Genomic DNA, 26,728 nt, shown 5'->3' on the forward strand with positions numbered 1-26,728 from the left:
TTCATTATCAACTACCACATAAAAGAAAGTATCTGTTAAAGGATAAGGGGACATGACACCTGGCAAGAAGACAATGGAAGAACAAGCAGCCAGACCAGTTCAGAGGTACAAGATGAAATGTACAGTTGCGAGGGAGACTATTTATTCCATTCCCGAGACCCCTACCCATGACCACCGGATGGCTTCGCACAAATGCAGAAGGAATTTTGGAGATGGACTATGTAAATGCGTTCTTAGAATTATCTTAACCCCACCATTTTGCGGAATTATAATGAATATGTATGAGTTGACACTGTAAAAATTTCTTACCAACACTGCTCGGTGCACAAGCTTTGTGGAGAAATCCCCTTGCACCCAGCACCGCAAATAAACCACAACTGTTTTATAACTCCCTAAGAGTTGTAGAGTTTGTTTCCTCACATCAGTAGAAAACCTAAGAACCCTCTGCAGCCGTCTCCAGAAATCCCACCAATGTAACTTTATACAGAACCCTAATCCTGCAATTCTGCAGACAGATTTAACATAGTGATAGCACTGTATGGTGTTCAGATGGCTACAATTCTAATAATCTCCAGAGAACTCCCTTTTCAGCCAGGATATGAAGTGGCTTATCACAATATAGAGAACTCTCAAGGGGCGGGGGAGGCGGGGGGGTGAGGGGGGAGGGTATAAAACATCACACAAATACCATGCAAGACCGTACGGTACTTTTGTGGAACGGTGTACATGCTAGAATTACTTTTCACTACATCATGTATTACAGGTAAAACTTCGGAACATGCCAAAGACAACAAACTCTCCCCGGTGCAACCAAGTGCAGATGCCAGTTAAGACTTGTTAAGAGACTTTAAGCACTTCTAGCCCCGAGCCCGCCCCGTGAAGGCCCCGAGCTTCATAACCCTTTGGCGGGTTCGAGGGCTTCCCCACGACGTTCCTTCCCTGCCACGACCTGCAATAGTCCCCACACTACGAGTCAGAACTCTTCGGGACCCTTGGGGACTCTCCGCCCACAACTGGTCCCAGCCCCCTGCGCAACGCGCCACCACCCCAACCGCGCGCCGAGCGCACGCGCACTTCTCCCCACGCAACGTCCGTCTTCTCCCGGTCCCTTCCGGGTTGCGCCGCGTTCCCGCCCCGCCGGCAGGTCCTCGCGCGCCGCGGGTAAACTTTTCCTGCAGCGGCATCGCTGAGAGAGGCTCTCGCGCGCGGGGTGGGCTCTCGCCCGCGCCGCTGCTGCCCTCGTGCCCGGCAGAGCGCCATGGCCAGGGCCGGCGGGCGGGGCCGAGGCTGCCCCTTTGTCCCGGGCTCCGGGCGGCGGCCGGCGGCCGGACACTGAGGAGCAGGCGGGCACTGAAGAGCGGGCAGGCATGGCCTCCCCGCACGGCGGCGAGGAACCGGCTCTGCGGGAACGAGTGGCAGCGCTGGAAGCGGACCTGGGCGCTTGCCGCGGGCAGCTAGAGCGAACTCAACGTCGGCTGCGCTTCACCGAGCGCCTCTACCGCGAGGCGCGGGAGCGCAGCGAGGCTCTGAGGAGACAGGTAGGCCCCCGCCCAAGGGAACCAGCTTCCTCGACCCTCGTTTCCCTTCCGGGCCGTGCAGCATGCGGCTCCGGCCCTGCCAGGTACGGCTGCCTTCATCTCCCCCGAGTGCGTACTCCTTGCTCCCCCATTACGCTTGCTTGCTCGCCTAGGCGTGCCGCTGTTGTCCGGGCGCAGCTCCTGGGGCAGACATATCCCGGCTTCCCAAGGCTCTCCTGGCCTGCAGAAATTCGTCGAGCAGAGAAGGAAAATAGCCTTTAGCCATCAAACTCTAGACTGCTGGCTTGAATTTGCTCTCCCGAGTCAAGGTTTGTCCCGACAGGTAGTGGTGGTCGTAGAGAGAGCAAGTTGGTTTCACAGTTAGAAAGAAAAACTGATTTAGCAGAAGACAGGAAACTTCATAAACAAGGTGAGGTAAAGGAAGAGTCGCGTTGCTTATGGCAGAATAGGGAATTCTTGTAAATCCCATAATTTGCCACTACAGAACAGTGATTATGGCTTCAAGTCCAGCTTATCAGGGTGGACATCTTAAGTTTTTATTTTTGCTTCCAAGTGTTTGCCTTTATCCTTGGTGAGAAAAAATTGTAGTTTTCATTGTGCCAGCCGTTCATGTAGAAAATGGACTCTTTCTAAACAAAGATAATTTGAAACATCTATGATGCAATTATACTTTGTTTGATATATTAAGGAATGTAAAATAAACTGATGCATCTTTCTGACATAGACTCCTAAAATACAGTGTTGTGTTTTGTAACATGCTATTGTTCTTTCAGGTTGAAGATCTTACTAAGGAAGTTGATAACAGAAAGGAGAAAAGTACATCTAGCATAGCGGTACAAACAGAGGACTATGCTGTGTGGTCACAAGCAGGTAGAGAAGATGGTGATTGCTCAAATTGTCATCTACAACAGTGTCATATTTTGACATTTTAAAAGTACATTTTAAGACTATAGCTGCATTAAACATGGTAACCCTGTATTATCTTTTCAATAATTTTCTATTTATTTACACTGTTCCTTTTAGAACAGGATAAAGTGCAGCATGTACTGTAGCAAACTTCATGCCATAGCAGTCCACACATAGCACATATGTATTTTACTAATTTTGAAAGCATGTTAAAACAAGGTATAATCTGTTCAGTAAGAGCTGAGTAAATTCAAAGCAGGAATGGTGCTTAATAATTGATTTTCATTAGGCTATTCACTTGCATAAATTGTCAGTTTAAGATTCAGGATCCTTAGACCACATTTTGTGAAATACTACTTTGCTAATTTATGCCACTTGAATTTTTTTTTCCCCTGCAGATTATTACTACTATGAAAATTATTATGATCACACTGATACTCAGGATTGTGCATCTGAACTGCCAGTGCAGCACAATCATGACACTGAAGGCACTGAGCATAACTGCACAGAGGACTTGCAGACAGATGTTGATGTTCCTTCAAGGATGGATAGCATCAAAGTTACTGATGGCGGGGAAGAGGAAAATGTCATCCAGAGTTCACAGGTTATAGAAACATTCAGGGTTTTACCAGTTCTGCAGTTAGCATTCCATTAGTATTTCATCCCATAAGCTTTTTGTCTTGATGATATCGCATGACATGATTTTTTGTGATGGCCTGGTGCTGATTTTAACAGACAGGCATCATTGTATATTGTAACTAGTTCTTTCTCTAGTATGTTCCAACTGTAACTTGCTCCTAGATTTTGTGTTGTGGTTTTTGTGGGTTTTTGTTTGTTGTTTTTTGAAGGACATTCTAAGACATGTCCTCCATCATCTGGAACTCTGCAACATTTATTTTTTTTATCAGCAGACTATGTTCAGTATGGCTGTGCTGACGTTGTTAAAGTGTCACTTCTTGCTTTCCTCCTCCATTGACACAAGGTGGCAATGTATAAGGAAAAAAGTGTTTTGTTTGTTTGTTTTATTGTGAGTTGTTTTTTCCCCCCTGCTATTCAGCCTCCTTTTGGATCACTTCACCTTAGTCACTTAAGTGCTTTTGTGCCTAGCAACTGAAATGAAATGGAGAGCAGAAATCTGTTCTAGGAATGTATTGAGGGATACTCTGCATATTTTGATGTAAACCACTTTTGAATAAAGGTTGGGGAAAACAAAAGGCGTGGAATGAAGTCTTGTTCCCATTGAAGTCAGTGGGAGTTTATCCATAAATTACAGCTTGATTTTTGCCTTCTTGTTTAGTAATACTTCTTGAAGCAATCTTCAGTTTGTAGAGTGCTGGTTAATTTCATTTAAAACAGGAAACTGTACAGTGCTAAAGAAATAAGGAGGTTCTTTTTAAATGAAAATTTAATTTCTATATGATATCAGGAAACAGAAGATACATCAGTGCCAGAGGGTTCTTTAGCAGAGAGCTTGAGAGCTGCTGCAGAGGCTGCTGTTTCACAAACCGGATTTGCTTATGATGAAAGTACAGGATTGTACTACGACCATAGCACTGGATTCTACTATAATTCGGTAAGGGTTGTTTTCAAATCCCTAGGCATTTTTTCTCTGGCAAAAGCTTAGCAGTAAAAGACAGTATGAACAAAGAACTAAGATCCAAGCTGTCTATGATTGGAAAAGGTTGTTACTGAGGATGAATAATAATGGAAGTTTGCTAATCAGTTGTTAGATTATTTCAGCCAAACTAAAGATAGCCAGATGAGACACCTCCGCTCTTGATGTCTTCTACATCTTTAACTTCCTTGTCATTTTAGAAATTTTAGACTACAAAGCAGCTTTAAAACTTTGAAAATGAAAAAACTTGAGCTAAAAGATGACTTGTATATAGAAAAAGACAGTGCTGAACTAAGTCAGTGACTTCTCCACACAAAAAAGCACATGAAATACTTGAGTACTGCTACCAACTAGTTCTGTGTTAATGCAAAGAGAAGGATGCTTTTTGAAAAAGTCAGATAGTGAATCATTGTTTCATAATGGTTAATTCCTGCTGTATGTTCTTAAGAAGACAGCTTTTGGGGAGATTTTGTCCTGTGAGGGGGGTATGTGTGTATGTAGATGCATGTATACAGATGGCTACATACATTGTCACAAATCCCAGTGGAACTACTGTGCTGAAAACAGGTTTTGTTTACAGCATAACATTCAGCACAATTGAAAACGAAGACAATGTGTGCAGTGCACAGAATAGTTGTTTGCAGAGATATTTCTGGAATTAATTTTTAAAGTCTTAAAATGATACTACTGTTTTTGGCCTAGTTTGTGGATACAGCTAGATACATAAATGTTTGGGAATACAGATTACAGTTTGTGGTGCAATTACACAAAATAATATCTTTATCTATTCAGTAACTATTCTTAATTATAGGAAATGTTCTTGTATTAGTTTTACTGGCAAGGTTTTGGCAGTGGAGATGGGGGCTGCAGCGGCATCCTCTGAAAGGAGGTCAGGGATGCACCTGGTTCCACTGCAGGACACAGCTGAGCCTGTTAGAGAAGCTGGTGGTGCCCCTGAAAGCATGTTTAAGAAAGGGCAAAACAGGGCAAAAAGTACGTGGTTTTAGGTATTTATTTGAACAGTGTATTTATTGAAGTGATGAGAACGTTGTTGTTTCTTACAAAGGAAAATCAACTGTATTATGATCCAGCAACTGGAATTTATTACTACTGTGATGTGGAAAGTGGCCGATACCAGTTTCATTCACGAGTGGATCTGCAGTCTTACCAGACCTCTGATACTCCCCACATCAAGGATAAAAAAGGCAAAAAGAAGAGAAAAGAACCAGAGCGGAATACTGCAAATGAGTATAAGGTAACTTCAGAACTGGCAGATAGAAAGTGCAAAACCTGGGTATTTTTTCATGATGGAATTTATGGGTTCTGGGGCTTGGTTTTAAGTAGAAGATGTATGCCTGTTTTCTGAAGCCCTCAAATATCTTTGGACAGTGTACAGCAGTTTGCTAACACGTAGTTAGTGTTCATATAATTATTCTGTTGAGTAATTAAGCATGAAACTTTAAACTTGGGTCCTCTCACTGGTTTTCAGTGTTGCTTTATTACTATACAGCTGCATAGATCTCTGAATTAGAGTGTCAGCAAAGCTCAATAATAATGAATTCGGGGTACTATGTAGACTGAATTTACATCATAAATTCACTGCTAGCTCAGTGTCTTGGTTTGAGAGTTTTGGCTTGGGGTTCTTTCTTTATTTTAAATTGTTGGGGGTTTGTTTACTCTGTTTTTTAAAATTGTGATGAATCCAAAATAGACAAAGTTTTGAAAATGTGCACACATCTACCACCCCTTCTTTGGGACTACATCACAGAGCTTTTTTCACTGACATTTTACTGTGTTTCTACCTTCATTTAACATTCGTGAAATGTCTATGATGTTCCAATTCTATGCATATTACGCTCTCGTATTTATATTCTTTTGGTCAACATACATAATTTTTTTTGTCCATAGTGTGTGGGTAAGCTGTACATTCTAATAAATGACTATTGTAATCAGCATGTATTTTAAGTTAGAAAAAAAAATAACTTCCTTTTTTGTTGTTTTTCTGTTCCTGAGAAAGCATACCCCATAGTATATAGTGACTGCTTTAGAAAAACATTACTCCTAAGCACCAGTTCTATTGTAACAGAGCTATTGAATGTCAAGAAACGTTTTCTTCATGAATGCTGTTACTGATGTTGAACCAACTTTATGTAGTCCTATTCTGCAAATTTGTTTCATGACTTAAGATTTTATAGAATGTATTGATTTCTTTAATTTGCAGTGCTTCTTAGTTTGCATTTTTCAATGCTGTAGCTTTACTGTTGCCTAATTTCACTATGTATGCCTCTGAAGCTGACTGGTTGAAATTAAGTCGGTGTACATCTGGACACTAGCACTCTTACAAAATAGTTAAGTACCATCAGTACAGTGTTTTAAAGTTTTATATCAGGAGTGAGGTCCTCTGAAAGATTTGAAAATGGAAACTCTTTACATTAAGAACCACTGAAAGTAGGTTAAGTTATAGAATCATTTCAGGATGGAAAAATCCTTCAGTGTGGATAGTGCTAGTTAATCAGTTACAGATTTTCTAAATAGGATGTAGCTAATGAAAAAATTTCTACTCTTTGAGAAAGTGTCATATGAAGTACTCCTCCTGAAAGCTTGAGGTCGATACTTAGCAACATTAAGTGTAATGATCCTTTAGACTTGAGGGAGGAGCTAATGCAGTTGAAGCTGGGGGTTTTACCAGCACCCAATTCTGGGTATGCTGTAGCTGCTAAATTAGCATTCTGCCTCTCACAAAAGGCATTATTAATAGGTAACTATTCATCATGGAAAGTTTGTAGAAATGAATCTTTATCATATAATTCAATTAATAAATCTCTTTAACTAGGTTCTGCAATGAACTGTTACATATTTATGTCAATTGCCAAATGTTTTCATGGAAGTTTTGTGGCATATGTAACTTTGACCTAACAAGTTACGTTGACTACTTTTGGGGATCCTATCACAATCCATTTCTGTTCTCTAGTTATACTAGAAATAGCTGCTTGTCTTTCACTTGTTTTATGTTGATAATTCATTATTACGTAGATGGTATTGTTAACAGATCTTTTGTGTGAAGCTTACACAGTGACAAGGTGGAAGGTAAACATCCATGTTTTCTGATGTGTTTCATTGATAGTAAACTGAGTGCATCGTTTTTTAATTATTTTGATCAGCAAGTTAACAGGAAGGATATTTAAAGCATTCTGTGCAGATCTTTGCATCTGTGAACACTTAGTGAAGGCTAGTGTCATAGTCAGAATCAGGGCCTTTTCTCTTATAAAGAAACAAAGGGAGAATGCAATGAAACTTGAAAAAAATACTCTCCACCTTAGAAAGAAAATAATGCCTTTTTGTCAGCACACTTATACGTAAGTGCACTGTTAAAAATTAGAAGGTACCTTAATGTCTTATTTTATGTAGCTGAGTTAAAACACTTTATTCTTCTTTTGTGGTTTTCGATTCTAAGAAATCTGTTCATTAATTAAAAAGTTAAATTCAAATAAGATACTTATTAAAATGAGTGATTATGGATTTTTTTTTTTATCAGACAGAAAAAAAAGATTCAGAAGCTGCACAATCTATTTCATCGATACCTGGTATTTCTTGACGATATTACTGTTAGTTTGTTATTGGTAAAGGCATCCTAAGGCAAAACAAAGAATGCATGGTGTTAATTATATTTTTGTATTTGAAGTGCTGTTGGTTAAAATGCTTTCTCACACACCTAATTTTCCACTCTTGACAAAAATATGAAAACTGTCCCTGAATACTGATTAAATTATTAAAAATGCAACAGTTATTTTGAAGATTTGTAATCCATTATTGTTGTTCCCAAGTGCTTTTTTAATGGGTTATAAAATTGTGCTGCTAGTCTGAAAAATGCCTCCAAACACTACCTACTTCCTTGGCCAAAGGAGGTTTTTACTCAACTCACTTTTTTTACAGCTGGTAGACTAGGAGAATGATTTGGTTTATTGTCTGGTTTGCAGACCACCAATGGCAGTAAATAAAGCAATGTCAGGGTCTAATTCTGGGAATATATTGTACATCCACTGAACATTATTATTCCTGGATGAAGGTAAGGTGGTTTATAAGAAACAGACGAGAGTGAACAGTAGTGATAGAACCTCAAGTACATAAACCATAGATACTTAGTATTAAATGTTGCCAAATACAATAAATAAGCACCTGCATGGGTGATTATCACAACAAATATTGCTGCATTTTCTCTGTGCTGGTGAGACCTCTCTTGGAATACTGCGTATAGTTCTGCAGCCTTAATACAGGAAGGATGTGTGACATGGACCTCATGGAGAGGGTCCAGAGGAGGGCCATGAAAATGATCAAGCGGTTGGAGCACCTCTGCTACAAGGACAGGCTGAGGGAGCTGGGGTTGTTCAGCCTCGAGAAGAGGAGGCCCCAGGGAGACCTAATAGCAGCCTTCCAGTACCTTAGGGGCGCCTACAGGAAGGATGGAGAGAGACTGTTTACAAGTGTCTGCAGTGACAGGACAAGGGGCAATGGCTTCAAGCTAGAGAAGGGTAGATTTAGATTGGAAATCAGGAAGAAGCTCTTCACTATGAGGGTAGTGGAACACTGGAACAGGTTGCCCAGGGAGGTGGTTGAGGGTTCTTCCTTGGAGGTACTCAAGGTGAGGCTCAACAAGGCCTTGGGCAGCCTGATCTAGCTGGGGATGTCCCTGCTGGCTGTGGGGAGGTTGGATTAGATGACCTTTGGAGGTTGCTTCTGGCCTGGACAATTCTGTGATTCTATTGATAGTTAATAGTTTTTACAAAAATGGTATGTGATTTTTGAACGACTTTAACTCCATTTAAACCAAGTTAATACCCTGTTAATCTAAAAACCAGGCCAATCAGTAACTTTCTGGTCCTAAACCTTTCTGGTTTAGTTTGTATCTGTTGAGAAGAATTTGATGTGCTCAGCTATCTTACCTATAATATCTATTTAAAATTGCTAATTTTGGATGCTTAGCACTACAGAAATAGCAAGTGTATTATCCACAAATATTGCACCCTTCTTGAAAAAGCGCTTCGATCTGAGAATCCAAAGCATAAAATTAAATCTGTTAACATACTACTGTATTTTTTAAAGCTGAATTTACCAAACAAAAAAATACTAGTGAGTGTCTGCTAAAATGAATGTGTCTCTAATTGAAAAAACAAAACAAAACAAACCCCAGTCAATCAAACAAACAAAAAAGCCCATGTGCATGGTGTCTCCTGAGAAATGTTCCTAGTTTATTGCAAGAACTTCATTTAAGGAAATTCTTTTCAGTCACCAAACTTCTATATTACAACTAGTTACCTTTTCACTTGTGGAACTAAGCATGCTGCCACATGCTTGCTGTTAACATGATCAGGAAGCTTAATAGGTGGTTGTCACATAAAAGGATTGGAGGATACTTTGGAACTTTTGAGCATGTAAATCAGTTCTGATCTCTCTTTGTAGTGGTAGGCAAACCCAAACTAAACCAACAACAAAAAGTGGGGCAAGTAATACCATAATACCTTCTGTACAAGAAAAGCCTTTTAAGTAGATTTGGAGACGTTTATACCACCTTATGAGGTTTTTTTTTTTAATGATAATGGGGTGGATCCCTAGCCCAGTACCCAGATCTAATCCTTCCATACAGGTTAGATAGCAGACTCTGTGCAGCAATGATCACATAATTCTACTTGCTGTATTGGGGTCATTAGAAGTATATAGCAAAATTTAGATGTAGGATCTGATGTAAGCCTTTTTTTCCAGAAATCATTTTTACAGTTTATTCTTAAACTGCTGTCTAATTTTATTTCTCTGTGGTGCTAAAATTAACTACTACTCTATTAATTTCCATTATAGTCACATCCTAGCTACTTCTGTAGGAGAGCCAAAAGTTTTTGTAGCATTTCCCATAGAACTCTACAAGTAGTGATTTTTAATTTAATTTTTTTTATCACATATAGTTTACTTTTTGCTAATATTCATCCCATCTTTAGGTACGTCAGTTGGCACAAACCATGGCTAATCTGAAGATTTCTTCTTTTGGATTGGCAGCTTCTGGTAAAGGTAGAGTTGAGACAACAAACACATTAGTCCGTGGATGTTTACCTTTAATCTTGACAGTTTTATTAAAGGAAAAATAATACCTAGTAGTTGATGTTTAGATACCTAGCTTCATAAACAAATCAATAATTTTTTTTAAACTCTTTGACCAAAGTCAGTTCATCTACAAATTAACTTTGAATACATTTGAAACACTGTATAAAAACATCTGAAGAAAACTTTGATGGCATTTTAGAGTATTTGGGAAGAGCCATACTTAGCATCACTGTATTAAATGCAGAGTGTCCTGACTTTAACTACACATTCTTTAATAAAGTAAATTTATGTTTCCTACATTTCAGAGCTGTTCACTAGTGTATAAAACAGCTCTTTATGATCCAGAAAGTTCTTTTTCTGGATTTTAAATTTTTTTCCATTGCAAATCTGAGTATTGTGTAGGGTGGAAGACAGTAACTGAAGCACTTGTGAAATGGTACTAACAAGTGAAACCTTGATCATCGGAGTAAAGGAGCTATTTTAAATGATTTGAAAATGTTTCTTTAGTAAAATTCTAATTTTCAGATTAATGTTTCAAAATGAGAAAGTCAGTGCTAAAGGTCAGACTCAGTCCTTTGGATGAGATTTGCTAACCCGTCACATGAGCATCATTTGTAGTTCTTACAAGATCACTTACATGGGATATCTAAAAATCCTTATTTGACTTGGACTTTGGCTGGCTTTGTCAGGGATGCAGAAATGTGAGCTGTCTGAACCCTGCAGTTAAGAAAATAGTTGATTGTGGATCAGATTCATCCTGCCTCTCAACTTGGTGAGAGGAAAGACAGAGATGATGTGGTTAGATGGAGCACAAACTTTTGTACTTTTCTGTGTTCTGTCATGAGTTTCAGATGAAGCAGTAAGTACAGTGCCACTGAGAAATTAAGTTCATTGCTAGTATCTGTTAGGTCATTCAGCATGGTATTAATGAATATTTTGTTTACTGCCAGTTTCTGGGGTTTAGGAAGTGGCTGTATGGAGGTAAGGTATTAGGTGCTGCTTGCATAGGTTACACTTTCATTCATGATTCATATATTCAGTGTTACTACTGGAAAATCATTTGTTCAGCGCAAGACCCTCTTAAATGCTTTAAGAATACATTCATGTGTATTTTAATACTGATCTGTGAAACTGTAAAGCACTCAAAATCCTTACTATTTAGGAATGCAATTTTAAAATATTCAATTTTGTATAAGGATTTTTAAATGAGAAGATTACATTTTATTAGTACTTAACAGACCTACTTAGGCTGGGTTTGGTTTTGGTTGGTTTTGGTTTTTTTTTCCTTTGCTTTCTTAAAAATTGATTGCAGTAATAATGAAAAAAAAAATGCAGAAACTGCTGAGAACAGGCTTAATGATCACTTTGGCAGAATGTAAGTATAGAATCCTTTGTCACCCTATAAATGTTGTTGTTGGTGTTTTTTTTAATTCCTGTTTTCCACCCAGGACAGAGTCTACTCTTTAGTAGCCAAGCTTTGAAACAGCACCTTTTTATTTTGTAGTATAGAATACCTAAAGTGGTGCCAAAACCAAGTACCACTGGATTCACTGTGATGAAAGAGCTGAGCGGTTGAAGCATTATACTTGGACATCAGTGCACCACAGTTACCTGTTGCTTTGCCTCAGTTTTGATTTGAGCAGACCATTTAGTTTCTCTGTTTTCAGATTAGAATAGTAAAACCTCAGTAGTTCACAGTATTAATGGGAAGAAATAGCAAGGTGCTCTGCAATCCTAAATATATGTTGTAATCAATGTAATAGTCATACTGAACATTAATACAGACAAATACACTGAAAAGATAATTTATAGAAGTAAGAATCAGAGTCATCAAAAAGATTTCTAATGGAATTACTAGTGCCTGACTTGTCTGAACTGTGTAGACTTACTTTTGGTAATATTACTACATCTCATTTAAAATAAAAAACCTAAGGCAGTGACCTTGGTTCTTCCTTATTTTGATACATAGAGGATTCAAGGAGAAAAGCACAAGTGTATTACAGGGAAACCCTAAACAAACTGCTGGTTCTTCAGTTAAAACATACGGTCTTCAAAATCTCATAGTTGTTGACTTACTGAAAATGCTCCAAAAGTATATTGTAAACCTTATCCAACAGCCTGACTGCTGGAATGAGAGGAAGTTGTGTTTTACAGCTCTGCCCCTGATGAGTTTTTACAGTTCTGGAAAGTGGGACCGCTTTCATTTCTGTTAACATTTCAAGATACATAAATTAGTGTGAACATAAAATGCTCTTATGAAAACTTACTGAAAAAAATAAAAGATGTTTTTTCACTTCTGTGTTGCAGTATCTGGTACAGTTCAGGGCAATTGAATGTATTCATTCTGAATCTAAGACAGCAAATAGCTTGAAACCTGAGAGGTCTTTAAATTTAATTTTTAAAGCCGTTTGTGGTGTTCTTTCTTTTCTCTTCCTTTTTTTTTTTGGTGGGCATCAAGGCTGTTGGACTGTTACATTTTCAAGTTACTTTGTCAACATTAGTATGAAACTTCAGATTTCTCGGTTAATAAACTGTTGCTGATCTTTTTTTCCTGCTGATGAAATCAGGCAGCAATGGAAGACCCTGCAGAGATGTAATCTGTCTGGTGTTCAGCGGAGAAATACATTGCAGGAGAAAATGGATTCTCATTAGAAGTGTTTCATGTAGCATAGTTTAAAGTTACCTACAGTATCTTGGTGAACAACTTTGTTGAAGTTGAAATTTTGAAAGGAGGAGGAACAGGTTAGGCAAGCATGGCTGGGCATTTCAAATATTCCGGACAATTGTGGAAAAAATTGGAAGACAAACACAGGAGGAAGATAAGATCAATTAAAGAACTTTCAAGCAAGTTGTGAGTTTTGAGTAAGAGGGACAAAAATCAGTGTCATAAATGCAAAGCTGGAAAATATTCAAGATACTGTGTAGAAGTTTGAAAGTGAGGACAAGGATCTTAAGTTTTGTGAGAAAAGAGGAAGGAATATGTAAAATTTTAGAAGAGTGCAATTATGCTTTCCCAAATCTCAGTCATGAGACTTGTAAGATGAACAAATATTTCTGATTAAATTTCTGGACAGATGGGCAGAGTCCAACGGCATGAGATTTAACACATCCAAGTGCCAGGTTCTGCATATTGGCCACAGCAACCCCATGCAGTGCTACAGGCTGGGGTCGGAGTGGCTGGAGAGAAGCCAGGCAGAGAGGGACCTGGGGGTACTGGTTGATGGTAGGCTGAACATGAGCCTGCAGTGTGCCCAGGTGGCCAAGAAGGCCAATGGCATCCTGGCCTGTATTAGGAACAGTGTGGCCAGCAGGAGCAGGGAGGTCATTCTGCCCCTGTACACTGCACTGGTTAGGCCACACCTTGAGTCTTGTGTCCAGTTCTGGGCCCCTTAGTTTAGGAAAAATGTTGACGTCCTGGAATGTGTCCAGAGAAGGGCAACAAAGTTGGTGAGGGGTTGGAACACAAGCTCTATGAGGCTCAGGGGAGACCTTGTTGCTGTCGGCACTTACCTGAAGGGCAGTTGTAGCCACATGGGGGGTTGGTCTCTTCTCCCACGCAACCTGCACCAGAACAAGAGGACACAGTCTCAAGCTGCACGAGGGGAGGTTTAGGCTGGATGTTGGGAAGAAGTTCTTCATAGAAAAGCATGATGGCCCATTGGAATGTGCTGCCCAGGGAGGTGGTGGAGTCACTATCACTGGTCATGTTTAAGAAGAGACTGGATGGGGCGCTTGGTGCTATGGTTTAGTTCATTGGATAGTGTTGGATGATAGGTTGGACTTGATCTCAAAGGTCTTTACCAGCCTGGTGAATTCTAATTCTAAATGTTCCATTGACTGCACATGCAAAAATTTCTGGAAATGTAACCATTTCTTAAATGTAAAATAATTCTTCCTAGAGAAGAATTTACTTATAGGCTGATAGCAGACTTGAAGTTAACTCAGTCCGTAAAGAATGTAACATTCTGTAACTCCCCCTCAGGATTTGGACACGGAAGAGCAGAAATCATCTAACAGTCTGAATTGCTTTTCCACTACTGAGCAAGTAAGCTCTACTGAAGAAGAAGAGTCTCCAAATACAAGAAAGAGGACTAAAGTTGACACAAACCCGCAAAACCGTCTAGCAGCCAAAGAATCAATTCGTACAGACAGTATAAATTCACATTCTTGCAAAAATACACAAGATATTGCAGCATATACAGATGACAGTAGAACAGCAGATACAGAGAGTGAGCCAGAAGAAGGTGAAATTACAGATTCAGAGTGTGAAGCCTACAGCAGTGAGGATGAAGTAACAAGTGAAGAAACTGCTGATTCAGAAGATTCAGAAAATGGAGGTGAATTATTGTGGCTTATATGTATGATATTACTATATTTTCCAGGAGCCCATTAAGGACAAATGACAAAAAACACTTTGGCTAATTAAAAAAGGGGGTGTTTAACTTGAGATACTTTGAATTAAAACATGCTGTAAGGTAACAGTGTTTGGTTCTTTCTCTTGATATGTGCTGTGGCTGGAAATAGGCAGTGGTTAAATTTCTGCTGTGAAAGCTGTTCAGGAGTATGTGTTGTGCTTGTGCAGGAACAAGTGGCAAATTAGGATTTGGATTAGTTTAGGCTAGGATAATGACAGGAAAAAGTAAGTCTGTTGCCAGAATAGAAGTTTTAGTACAGAACTCAGAGTAATTCTGTGTATTAACTCTATTCAATTAATGCGTATTATTTCTGATATGGTTCATGAACAGTCGTGTATAATTCAATGTAAGATCAGTCTACTGTAGTGAAAAGGACAAATACAGAGTGCTCAGTAATATTTGAAATCCTGTCTTGTGTGTATTGCAGTTGCCACATGTTAGTATAGAGAGTAAACATGAAAGTAACCTGTGAAAAGCTTAATGCAACCAATTGGAACTGTGTATGTGCACAGGCTATTTCAGATCAGAGCAAAATACAACCTACAGGAGTTTGTGCTGCAGTCTGTACACTTCTTAGAGTCCGTTTCCTCTACTTACATTATTTTACTTAACTACTCAGACGCTTTTGGATTAAATTTCCTTCTCTTCCAAGGAGAGATTGAGGGAGCTGGGGTTGCTTAGTCTGGAGAGGAGGAGACTCAGGGGTGACCTTATTGCTCTCTACAACTACCTGAAGGGGGGTTGTAGTGAGGCGGAGGTTGGTCTCTTCTCCCAGGCAACCAGTACCAGAACAAGAGGACACAGTCTCAGGCTGTGTCAGGGGAGGTTTAGGCTGGAGGTTAGGAGGAAGTTTTACACAGAGAGAGTGATTGCCCACTGGAATGGGCTGCCTGAGGAGGTGGTGGGGTCGCTGTCGCTGGGGGTGTTCAGGGCGAGGCTTGACAGGATGCTTGGTTCCATGGTTTAGTTGATTGGGTAGTGTTGGATGATAGGTTGGACACGATGATCTCGAAGGTCTCTTCCAACCTGGTTTATTCTATTCTAATAATCAGTTCTGCAGTAATGTTGGAGTAATAAAATATGGAGACAGTATTTTTTTCCTCCCTAGTACCTTTTGAGCTAATGTCTTTCCATTTTACTGCATCTGTTTCTAGCTGAGATCGTTGCAGACTGCTTCTGCAAATGGACATCCAAGAACAGGATTCATACAGCTGTTCAAATGTAATTACTCAACAGGTGCCAAGAGAAAAAAGCATATGTTTATTGTTTTTTCTTACCTATATGGACACCCAGTTTTAGTAAGATTAAAACTAGCAAAAAATACATTTGACAAAGTTTGATATGTATTAGGTTTGTGATGTGGTGAACAAAAAAATTGCTGTCTTTTCTCAGAGTAAAACTGCATTCTAATCTGTTATGGTTAATAGTCTATAAATCTACAATATGCTAATAAATTATGTGAATGTAGTTGTGTAAAAATTCAGAAATTAGGAAAACATTTTTTAATACTTTATGGTATAGTCAGAAAGGCTTTAAAGCTGTAGTCTCATCAAAGTTTTCTCTCAGATGTGCTTATACATTTCTTTTTCTGAAAGTTGTGTAGGATTCAGCCAGATAATGGCTATGTGCATATCAGTTGTGTGAAAGCTATGGACTATAAGAGCAAAACTGTAATTTGTTGGTACTAACATTGTGGTTAACTTTTTCTTTACAATTATAGATGAAGAAAAGATCTGGCCTCCTTGTATCAGAGTAATTGTAGTACGATCACCCGTTCTACAGACTGGATCACTTTACATTATCACAGCGGTGAAACCTGCTACAATTGGAAGGTAAAACTTAATTTAGTTATTTTCTATATCTGAAAGAATCTCATGTTGAAAGCTGTGGAAGCCTCTCAGAATTGCTTGTCCTAGAGTGCAGCACTTGTGAGACACTCTTAAGTTAGCCCACAGTATAAAATGTAAGTTACAAGCCAGGTCTCATTGACAGGGCTTTAAACTAGATGTGAAGGGGGAGGGGGCTGAAACCAGTCCCCCCAGACAGGAGTCTGGGGGTGGTAAGCTGGAGTTAGGGGTGAAATCAGCAGCTCAGCTGAAGTGCATGTACACTAATGCACAAAGCATGGGTAACAAACAAGAGGAGCTGGAAGCCTTGTTACAGCAGGAAAGTTATGATGTAGTTGGCATCACAGAAACATGGTGGTATGACTCACATGACTGGAGCATTGTAATCAATGGGTACAGGCTGTTCAGGAGAGACAGGCGAGGGAGTAAGGGTGGAGGAGTGGCCCTGTACATCAGGGAGGCTCTAGATGCCATGGAACCTAGAGGTGAAGGATGATCAGGTTGAGTGCCTGGGAGTGAAAATTAGAGGGAAGACCAACAAGGTTGACATCCTGGTCTGTTATAGACCACCCAACCAGGATGAAGAAGTTGATCAATTATTCTATAGGCAGCTAGAGGCTGTCTCAAGATCACCAGAGGTTGTTCTTATGAGTGACTTTAACCTGCCTGATACCTGCTGGGAACTCAACACAGCAGAGAGGATGCAGTCTAGAAGGTTCTTAGAGTGTATAGAAGATAGCTTCTTATGCCAGCTGTTCCAGCTCTGTGTCACCCTCACAAGTAAAGAAGTTTCTTTGTGTATCAGGTGTATAGGTAAAACTTTTAACAGCACAGCTTTATTATTCACTGCCTTCTGTATACAGGTTATAGATGAAAGAAGGTACCTGAATCAAGTCTTCACATTGTGTATATCGCAACATAGTGGTATACATCTATAAAAGTTCCATAATAGCTTTGAAATATGTTATTAAGGTTCAACTGAAATACACCTTTTGTAAGTCATCTACTAGGCTTATTTCTGCTTTGTTGTGATTTATCTGTCACCATTCCTTTTCAGAGAAAAAGATGTTGGACATACACTTCAGATTCCTGAAGTTGGAGTCAGTAAGGTAATTTGTTTCTATCTGCTCAGAATATGAATGAAGCTTTAGATTTTATGACCTTATAGTTTGCAAAATCTTAAGTATTTTAAAGAACTTTTAGAAGGAGATGTGGGTTTAGCTACATTGTTAGAAAAAGGAAATGTTAGAAAAAGGAAAATGTACATAGTATTTTTACAGAATGGGAATCTAACATGAAGAGCAGTGTGGTTTCAAAGTCTAGAAAAGCTAAATAAAAATTTTAAGTTTTACTAATTCACCGTGTAATACATAGTAAAAAAAATACTCTGAGTCTTGAATTTTTTAATTATCAAACTTGAGGAAAACGTCAGTCTGTTAAATACTAATGGCATATAAAAGATTGATGTCAGCTAGGTAAAATTTGTCATAAAATAATCCAGTCCTTGCAGTTGAGGTCAGAGCAACAGGTTTAATTTTTCTTCAAGGCAAGTGTGTAAATATGTTAAGTGATGTAGAGGGAATTTAAAGATTCAAGAGAATTTCTTTCAGCAACAGTTTGTAGTAAAAAATTTTCCTTCCGGTCAAGAAATGTTAAAGATACATTAGCTGTTCTGTTTTGCTAACTACTTTAACACAGACTGTAAATACAGTACTTGCAGTTAAAAAAAACGCAGACGAACAAAGATACCATCCAAACAAACAAAAAAAATCTGCAAATGCATGTATCTGAAGTATGCTTTACTATGTCTGTTCCAGATGATAATCAGAGCAATCAGCTGTGTATTTCTTACTGAACAATTTCCAAAGCAAATCTTTCCTTGCTAGTAATGCCTTAATCAGGCATGCATTTGAAACGGAGAACTTAAAGAGACCAGAAGGCTTCTATTTTCCTGCAATGTTTAGTACTTCATTGGTACCTGACTGTTTATCTGCAAAGTGAAATAATTTCTTACATACCAAGTCAAACACAGGAAGATAAATGACAGAACTGTAGAGATAAAAAGTTAACACTTCTTTCTTCAGTGATGATATTTAATAGCTGTGCACCACTTAGGCACTTGCTTTTCTTGAGTGTAAAATGAAATTCAAAACAAAGCTACAGCCTGCAGATTTAGCATCTGTAGAAGTTTGGGTTCGCTCCATGCAATAAAACAGGTGCAAATTAAATTAATAGTTAGTCAGTCTCCACCATTATGGGAGTATTTCTGCTGTAAATGACAGCTAATCTACATAATGTATTTTTATTACTGAATGAAGCATTTACTGTTGCACAAAAGTAAGATACTTGGCTTTAAATGAACACTTCCTTCCCAGACTGACTCTTGGGGGTTTTTTCTCCAGTAGAGCAAAATTGAAACGATCACTTTGTTAAACTTCTGTTTTTTCCTGGAACTCTCAGTAAACTGCAGAAGTTACTATTTTGATTTGCTCAGTGGCTGTTTTGGGAGGGCGTGTGTATCTTTGTGAGTTTGGCCAGAGTCCTTTTCTCTGTTCTGTTTGGGCTTGGGAGCAATACCTGTATAGAACTGCAACAACAAAACAAGCAAACAATTAGACTGCTAGTTTCAGTATCAGGATACACAAGAAACAGCAAATGATGGCTAGTTATGGCATCCTGGTCATTAAGATGCAGGTGAAGGTTAATTGAATGAAATTTACAAAAGCATGGCATTTAAGGAGCTATTTCAGATGTGGAAGACCAAGAGAGACCGAGATCAGATTTTTTTTTAATTATTTAATTGAATGAGAGAAGAATGCAGAATGCTGTAAAAAAAATTGCTTAAAAAAACCCACAGCCTTTTAAGAGCAGCTAAAATGCTATATTACTGAATCTTGCAGTCCTTTAAGTAATGCATACTTGCCACATTAGAAATACATACATTTTCAGCACTGAATCAGTTTGCAGTCAAAAGCTATATTATTGATAGTATACTGTAGTTTGTGCTATTGTGGCCCATTTATTGAATTTCACATGGATGAAATCACAAGGTGTAGAACACAGTCACCCATTTAAAAGGCCTTCAAATATATTCTGAAATCTTTAGAATAGTATATACATTATGAAGTATTTGCTTAATAAGAACATTTCACTTAGGGTTCTGTTTATCAGTTCCATGCAGAAGTCTATTTTGACCATGATTTGCAAAATTATGTTCTCGTGGATCAAGGCAGTCAGAATGGAACAATTGTTAATGGAAATCAGATTCTCCAGGTGAGTACCTGTTACAGTGCTCTGTACACTGCACAGAGAACTGTAGTCTTGTGGTTGTTTTAACTATGTTGTGGCAGATCACTAACAATGTCATTGCATGGCTTGTTTCATTCATCATGCGCTCTCTTGGTTCCCTTCATGTTTTTAGGGCCACTTAAAATACTTCACATTTGATTTGTGTTTGCAAAAATCCACTACCATTGCAGCTGACAGACCAAAATACCCACTGTAGTTGGATACTTGCCTGCATTTGTGAGACCACACTGAATTAATAAATTATGAGCAGCATTCATGCAACAGAGTTTGTGCTCTTCATTAGAACGAAGTAACATGTCTGACAAAACTTTCTTTTGATGTAGCCTAAAACAAAATGTGATCCCTGTATCTTGGAGCATGGAGATGAAGTGAAGATCGGTGAAACTGTGCTTTCATTTCATATACATCCGGGCAGTGATACCTGCGATGGATGTGAACCAGGACAAGTCAGAGCGCATCTTCGCTTGGACAGGAAAAAAGAATCTTCTGGTTAGTAAGGTCGTCGTGGGTTATGTGGTTTTTTACTTTATAAACATAACAATTACTTCAGTTTTCTTACCAATTTCCTGTCAGCTGGGACTAGCTTTACAATACATGATGATGTATATTCTTCTTGGTCTGTATGTCTGTGTAATAATGTTAGAACAAAAATTCTCATGTTTGTCTCATGTTTTCAAAACAGTGTAACATTATTAATTAGAGATTCAATCCTGTGTTCTTCCTTTCAGTTGGTCCAGCACTTAGCAAAGAAGAAAGAGAGCTAGTCAGAAGAAAAGCATTAAAACAAATACGGGTAAAATATGGTTTACAGGTGAGTTTACAGTAGAGTTTAATTAAATGTTTGAAGTCTCCGTTTACTTTGTGATTCCTGTTTTAAGCCATAAACTTCAGTGAAGAAGTTTTCAAATGCACTCTAGCTCAAGCCTGTCAGTTTAACTCAAGCTTGTCGTTTTTACACTCCTAATTACTTACAAACCTCTGCAGAGACAGATGATGGTAGGAAAATCCATTTTGCCACAGGAGAATGCCAACATGAATGTACAGGCTACCTATTACATAAGTATTAAAGACTATTCAAATTACTCATTTATTAGAGATTATTGTAACTGTATTATCTCTGTGCTTGTAGTTATGTATTTGTGTAGGAAACAGAAGGCCATAGTTTATTTAAAATTCTTCAGCTACCAAAATAATGATGATACAGAAAACACACGCTTAGTTCTGTCATTTGTTCTGAAGAAATAGTTGCTGAGGAACAGGCTAAATGTTTAAACAAAAAGCTAGTGGCACATACATACGGTTTTCTGCTAAATATGGAGAGACTGATTCTTCATACCAAGAGAATATATTTACATATAGCCTCTGCAAAAACAGTATATTTGGCAATATTACATTATGTGATGATGGCAATAACATACCTCACTAAGGCATGGCTGTAAGGTAAGACTCTAATTAGATGAGAACTACAGATTCGAGTTTTGTTAAGGTTTAAAATTAATAAAATAGGCTGAAGCTGCCTTCCTTCTAGAGGGAAGCAGTGGAATTACCAAAAAGAAAGAATTTAAAGCCCTCTTTCTTTGTCCCAATGGAATTTAATCTTCTCATAAAGAACACAGAGTATGAAGACAACAAAGCAGTGAAGAATCCAAAGTACAAAGACAGAGCAAGAAAACGGAGGGAGACCATTGGAAGTGAAGGAACCTTCCAGAGAGATGATAGTCCAGCTTCTGTTCATATGTAAGTTTCATTTGGGGGAACATGAATCCTCAATGAATCTTAAAGAGTGATAATAAAGTAAGTATCAGTTAGTTACTAGGATATGGTTTGTTGATCATGAATTACCTGTACCTAATGGGTTAGGAGAACTAGAAAATGGCAAGCTATTCTCACTTCCCATTTCATGTGATCTTTTTAGTAACTCGACTGCCATACTTCCATTCAGTGTGGCAGTAAGGATGCATCAATTGCTTCTCAGCTGAACTATCAACACCTCTAATAGTGTCTGGTTTCCAATTTCTAGGTCCCAGTACATACTGGGATTTTTCACCTGCATCTTCTTTCACTGTCAATATCCAGCCTACCATAAGACATGCATTTACATAGTCTTAAATGACAGTCTTGCTCCTCATTTATTCCTTTGCTTCTGTAGTTGTAATTGGGATGGTGGTTTTAAGAAGCATGAACTTGTAGGAGCTCCTAAATTAGTAAAAGGAAGTGTAAGACAATGAAATTTGTGTACTGGAATGATTTGGTAGTGAGGTAGCAATACTGCTTTTTTCCTAGTACAGTCACTTTCTACCCACCCATGCTGTATCTTTTTACTCCTTCAGTAAGTAAGTAGTTCACAAGGAATTTTAAGAAACTTTATATTGACAGGGGGCTCGGAATAGCTTTGGCAACCTACTGTATTAGCAGAAGAACTTCCAAAAGACAGCACTATCATCTTCTAAATAGTTTGTGACAGAAGTAGGAACAGTATGGTATTGAGTTCTGGTTCCTAGAACAACATGTGCATGCACACTTCCGGCCTTCAGTATTTGAGTAGAGAGTATACTCTTTGTATTAACTCTTGCTTAGCAGTTTCAATTTTTTTCAAAGTGAAATCAGCAACAGCAACAAAGGACATAAAATGCTGGAAAAGATGGGATGGAAGAAAGGTGAAGGCTTGGGCAAGGATGGTGGTGGCATGAAAGATCCGGTAGGTCTTTCTGATTTTTATTTGTAGTGAAAGGGACAGAAATGTATTTGCAGTGAAATATGTCTTAACAGTAAGCCACTATTTACTGGAAACATTTCTAAATCCTGGTTAGGAAGAAATAATGACTAGTGAAGTAGTTTGAGCTTTTTCAATGATTTTGCCCTTCAGTAGAAAATTACACTGATGTCTGTATATATTAGGAAACTAGGGGAAGAAAAACAGCTTTTAGAACTACCCATCACAGGGATCATACACTACTCAGTGAGGAGTAATTCATGATAATGTTAGTGGCAGGTGACATCATTCAGCACTCCAGATCATAGTTCATCATTTTAACAGTACTTTAAATGTCCATGTATGTTCTAGGTGTATTACAGCCTTGAAGAGAAGCACTTGGGGAGTGGAATTAGTATTTTAAAATATCATTTATAATAAAGTATTTAGAGTATTTGACTTGCAGTTACAAGAGTATTTAATGTATTTTACAGATCCATCTTCAGATACACAAGACACATGCAGGTTTGGGTACCAGTAAACCAGCCTCCATTGAAGATGTTCAGATCACCCAGAGCAAGAACAAAAAGAACTGGGATAAAGCCAGAGAAAGGTTTGCTGAAAACTTCCAAGAACCTAAATCACAAAAGGATACACCCAAGATTATGCCTTGGGTTAGAGGGACTGTAAAGTAAAGTATCTGGTCCTACAGCAGGGTCCTTCATGTGTGTAAATATTTGGGAGAGAATTTATTTTTATTCCTTTTTTCTTTTGCTAAAGCAGAAGTTTAGTGATATGTAAAATACAGTTGTTGAGAAAATTATACAAGATTAAGATCATGGGTTTCTGTAGTCTTCATGCTTTTATAAAACTACATTTTTAATAACGGAGTTTAGAGGGATATTCAAATTTAAGTACTTGAAAGGGATTCTTACCCTAACCAGGAAGCTTCTTCAAATGTGTTTGTAACACAGTTCTTCATGGAAAGTAAAACATCTGTTGAATTTAAATACAGCACCTTTAACATTTGGACAGTGGTTTAAAAGCAAGGTAAAACAAACCAAGGACAAAAAAAAAAATTCCCCTGGACCCCAATAACAGTGTCATATTGCCATTTCATCTCTTTTATGTTTGTTTGCCATGAGAATTGCTCAGCAAGGGATACACCGTTCTTAAATTTGTATGATTCAGTACTAGTAACATGGCTCATCTTACATTAAAGGGGAAAAAAACTTTGCTTTAAACAATTCATCAGTACTGTTCAAAAGTAAGTACTGTACTTCATGAAATGAACTACCAGCATTGGTGAAGAAAACAATGTTCAGAAAGAGCTTACAGCAAAATTTTCTTCTGTGAAGAACTTGGGATTTCTTTAGTAACTAATCTGTATCACACCTTTAGAAGAGGAGGTATGTTTAGAAAACCAGCATGTGTGTGTATTATTTATCAACTTGTTCTGATACATCCATTGCTGGCAATGGAGTTTACGCCAGAAAAAATGTCCCAGCCTACCAACTGCTTTTCGGTAGGGATGGATTGGATTGCCAAACTGATTCTAAAAGCTTGGTATTTATTGAATGTTCCTAAAAATAATAAATCATTGTCAATTTAAACAATGTGCTTCTTGATACTGTCTGGTGCATATGCTGGATAGGACAGAACTTAATCTTGTTCTAGTGAAGTTAAAGTTCTGATACTTGTCCAAGTAAAGGAAGTAGTCTCCCCGTCTTACTTGTCACACAGGCAACTGTGAAGCACTGTTGTGTAAAACCAGGGTAAGTTGCTAGCTATTGATCTTAACATTTAGATGCTGTGATGGCTTGACCCTGGGTGTCCACCAAAGCTGCTGGCAATCAATTTGGAGTAATGAGAAACAAACCCCAAATCTTGAAACATCTGCTCTCCACTCCTCCGTTCTTCCCAGGATCAACTTTTGATTTCTCTACATCCTCCCACCAGCAACACTTCAGGGGGATGGCAGATGGGAGCCACAGTCAGTTCATCATGTGTCCATCCATCCACAGGTAGTCCTTCTTGAGCATCTCCCCTATGAAGAGAGGCTGAAGGACCTGGGGCTGTTTAGTCTTGAGAAGACTGAGAGGGGATCTGATCAATGTGTATAAATATCTGAGGGGTGGGTGCAGTAATAAGACAAGGAACAGTGCATACACACTTGAATGTAGGAGGTTTCACCTCAACATGAGGAGAAACTTCTTTACAGTGAAGGTGACAGAGCACTGAAACAGGCTGCCCAGAGCAGTTGTGGAGTCTCCTTCTCTGGAGACTTCCAAAACCCACCTGGATGCATTCCTGTGCAGAGTACCCTAGGTGATCCTGCTTTTGGCAGCAGGGTTTGACTTGATAATCTCTGGAGGTCCCTTTCAACCTCATAACATTCTGCTCCACTATGGGTCATTTCCATAGTACATAGAGCTTCAAGAGCAAACTGATCCAGCATGGGTCTTCATTGGTCCACAGGTCCTGTTGTCATGCTCCAGTACGGTCTTACCAGGGAGTCACACCCTCTTTGAAGCATCTGCTTACCTTGGCATAGGGTCCTTCATGGGCTGCAGGTGGCTATCTGCTCCACCATTAACCTCTGAGGGCTGCAGGTACAGTGTCTGCCTCACTGCAGACTTCACAGGCTGCAGGGAAATCTGCTCCAGCATGTGGAGTACCTCCTCACTCTCCTTCATTGACCTTGGTGTCTCCAGAGTCGTTTCTCTCACACATGCTCACTTCTGCTGCTGTTCAGGTGTCTTTTACCCTTCTTAAGGATGTTACCACTGAAGTCGCTAGACTGTTGCTGATGTACTCAGCCTTGGCCAGCAGTAAGTCTGTCTTGCAGCTACTTGGCACTGGCTGTATTGGATACAGGAGGAAGATTACAGCAGCTTCTCACAGAAGCCACCCCTGTAGCCCCGCCCCCAAGCTACAAAAACCTTGCCACACAAATGCAATAGACACAGGATATAAAGCAAAAAGTTCACTCATTTATATCACACACAAGCATGCCTTACTTCAGCAGTATAACATTTGAAAATAGTTAGAGCACTCTGCCTGCAGCAGGATTGCTATAATTTAATTGGTATCAATTCACTGTTTGCCTTTGTAAGCTGGCTTGGTTTTCTTTTTGCTCCTATAGTGATAACTATGAATTTTTAGCTGACTGCTGCTGTAATTTTTTCATATTGACAACTTCACATTTTTAGAGGCTACCTGTTTCTAACTAGAAAAAAATCTTTTCTGTATGAAACAGCTACATGTGACATTTTAGTTCATCCTGCATCTAAAAAGACTTCTACTCCAAGAAAGAAGAATCAAATAGGCTAAAAGAAAGGTTTTACCTTTTTTTTTTTCTTTTTTAGAAAAGTAGTTAAACGTTGTGGACTTCATGTTAAATCAAACTACAAGTCTGTACCTTATCTTTTTCCCTCTTTCCAATTACTAAAGAAAAAGCTATAAGAAAAGTCAGTCATGGGTTTATTGTTGCCTTGCAAAGTTGAAACTTGAAAAGATTTAACTGAGTTTGCATTTCATTAAGTTTTTTAAGTAAGGCGTCATTTGACTTCTGTCAGAGGCATGGTCTCATGCAGTCAGGCACTGACTGCTTTCAGTACTGCAGCTTCCTCTTTCAACGAGCAGTTTTATATAGAGGATCAAAGCTTAGTCTCAGTTTGGCATTGTGATAAATCCCCAATTATCCTTTGATAATATCCCCAGTTTCCACTGAAGTGGAAAAAGTGGTGCCATTAACAGAGCATTGTTAACTGAAAAGAATCCTCATCAAGCAGTTGTGTTAATAGAGTAGGAAGACATGAGCTAAATGAGGCTTTTCATCCCCTAGCCTAGTGACCCCTTAGAAATTTCTAAGTACAAATGAGGTGGAAGTGTCAAAAGGTGTGCAAGATTTATATGCAAATGCAGTACTGCTTTCCCTCATGTGAGAAGGGGAACACGAGTTGCCATTGCACTGTTGTAATTTTGGAGGCTATAACCAGTAAGATACAGCATAAAACTTAACTGTCTTACCTTCTCAGTCCTCCAACCATCCTCTTGGCTTTTCCACCTTACAGTACCTGATTACTGATCCTTTACACAAGGTTGCTTATTTTATAAATCCAAAGTAAAAAGTTTAAGCAGTTTACTGGGTAAAAATAATTGATACTGAATATAATCTTAAAGCTGTTGAGTGACATTCCATACATCAGTTCACATAAACTACTTTCTCTAGTCTTAACAGTGAATTTTGCAGAGCACCAATTTCAAATTAAACATTTCTGAAATTCAAAGTCAGCTAAGAAGTGTATGTTCCT

The 26,728-nt window shown here is 38.7% G+C and overlaps 1 protein-coding gene and 1 non-coding gene across 2 annotated transcripts; one reads left to right on the forward strand and one right to left on the reverse strand.

Moving 5' to 3' along the window:
• The first annotated feature begins 1,203 nt into the window (after window positions 1-1,203).
• AGGF1 (angiogenic factor with G-patch and FHA domains 1) lies at window positions 1,204-24,029 on the forward strand. The gene is made up of 14 exons (XM_054178445.1): window positions 1,204-1,538; window positions 2,312-2,408; window positions 2,843-3,048; window positions 3,871-4,017; window positions 5,126-5,314; window positions 14,132-14,486; window positions 16,285-16,396; window positions 17,469-17,520; window positions 19,583-19,684; window positions 20,044-20,209; window positions 20,449-20,531; window positions 21,330-21,457; window positions 22,319-22,418; window positions 22,907-24,029. Exons 1-14 carry the CDS (start codon window positions 1,368-1,370, stop codon window positions 23,105-23,107), a joined length of 2,109 nt encoding a protein of 702 aa, XP_054034420.1. The 5' UTR covers window positions 1,204-1,367; the 3' UTR covers window positions 23,108-24,029.
• A 2,291-nt stretch (window positions 24,030-26,320) lies between these two features.
• Window positions 26,321-26,459, reverse strand: LOC128899553 (small nucleolar RNA SNORA47). The gene has a single exon (XR_008463145.1). It is a non-coding gene; the product is annotated as a small nucleolar RNA SNORA47 (small nucleolar RNA).
• Window positions 26,460-26,728: the final 269 nt, after the last annotated feature.

Source organism: Dryobates pubescens, chromosome Z, assembly GCF_014839835.1.
Source record: "Dryobates pubescens isolate bDryPub1 chromosome Z, bDryPub1.pri, whole genome shotgun sequence".
In the NCBI taxonomy this organism is placed as follows: Eukaryota; Metazoa; Chordata; class Aves; order Piciformes; family Picidae; genus Dryobates; species Dryobates pubescens.

Coding starts and splice junctions, on each gene's coding strand:
- AGGF1 (XM_054178445.1), top strand. CDS start 1,368: ATGGCCTCCCCGCACGGCGGCGAGGAACCGGCTCTGCGGGAACGAGTG. Junction 17,521..19,582: donor CTGAAGTTGGAGTCAGTAAG/GTAATTTGTTTC, acceptor TCTGTTTATCAG/TTCCATGCAGAAGTCTATTT. Junction 21,458..22,318: donor AGTCCAGCTTCTGTTCATAT/GTAAGTTTCATT, acceptor TTTTTTTCAAAG/TGAAATCAGCAACAGCAACA.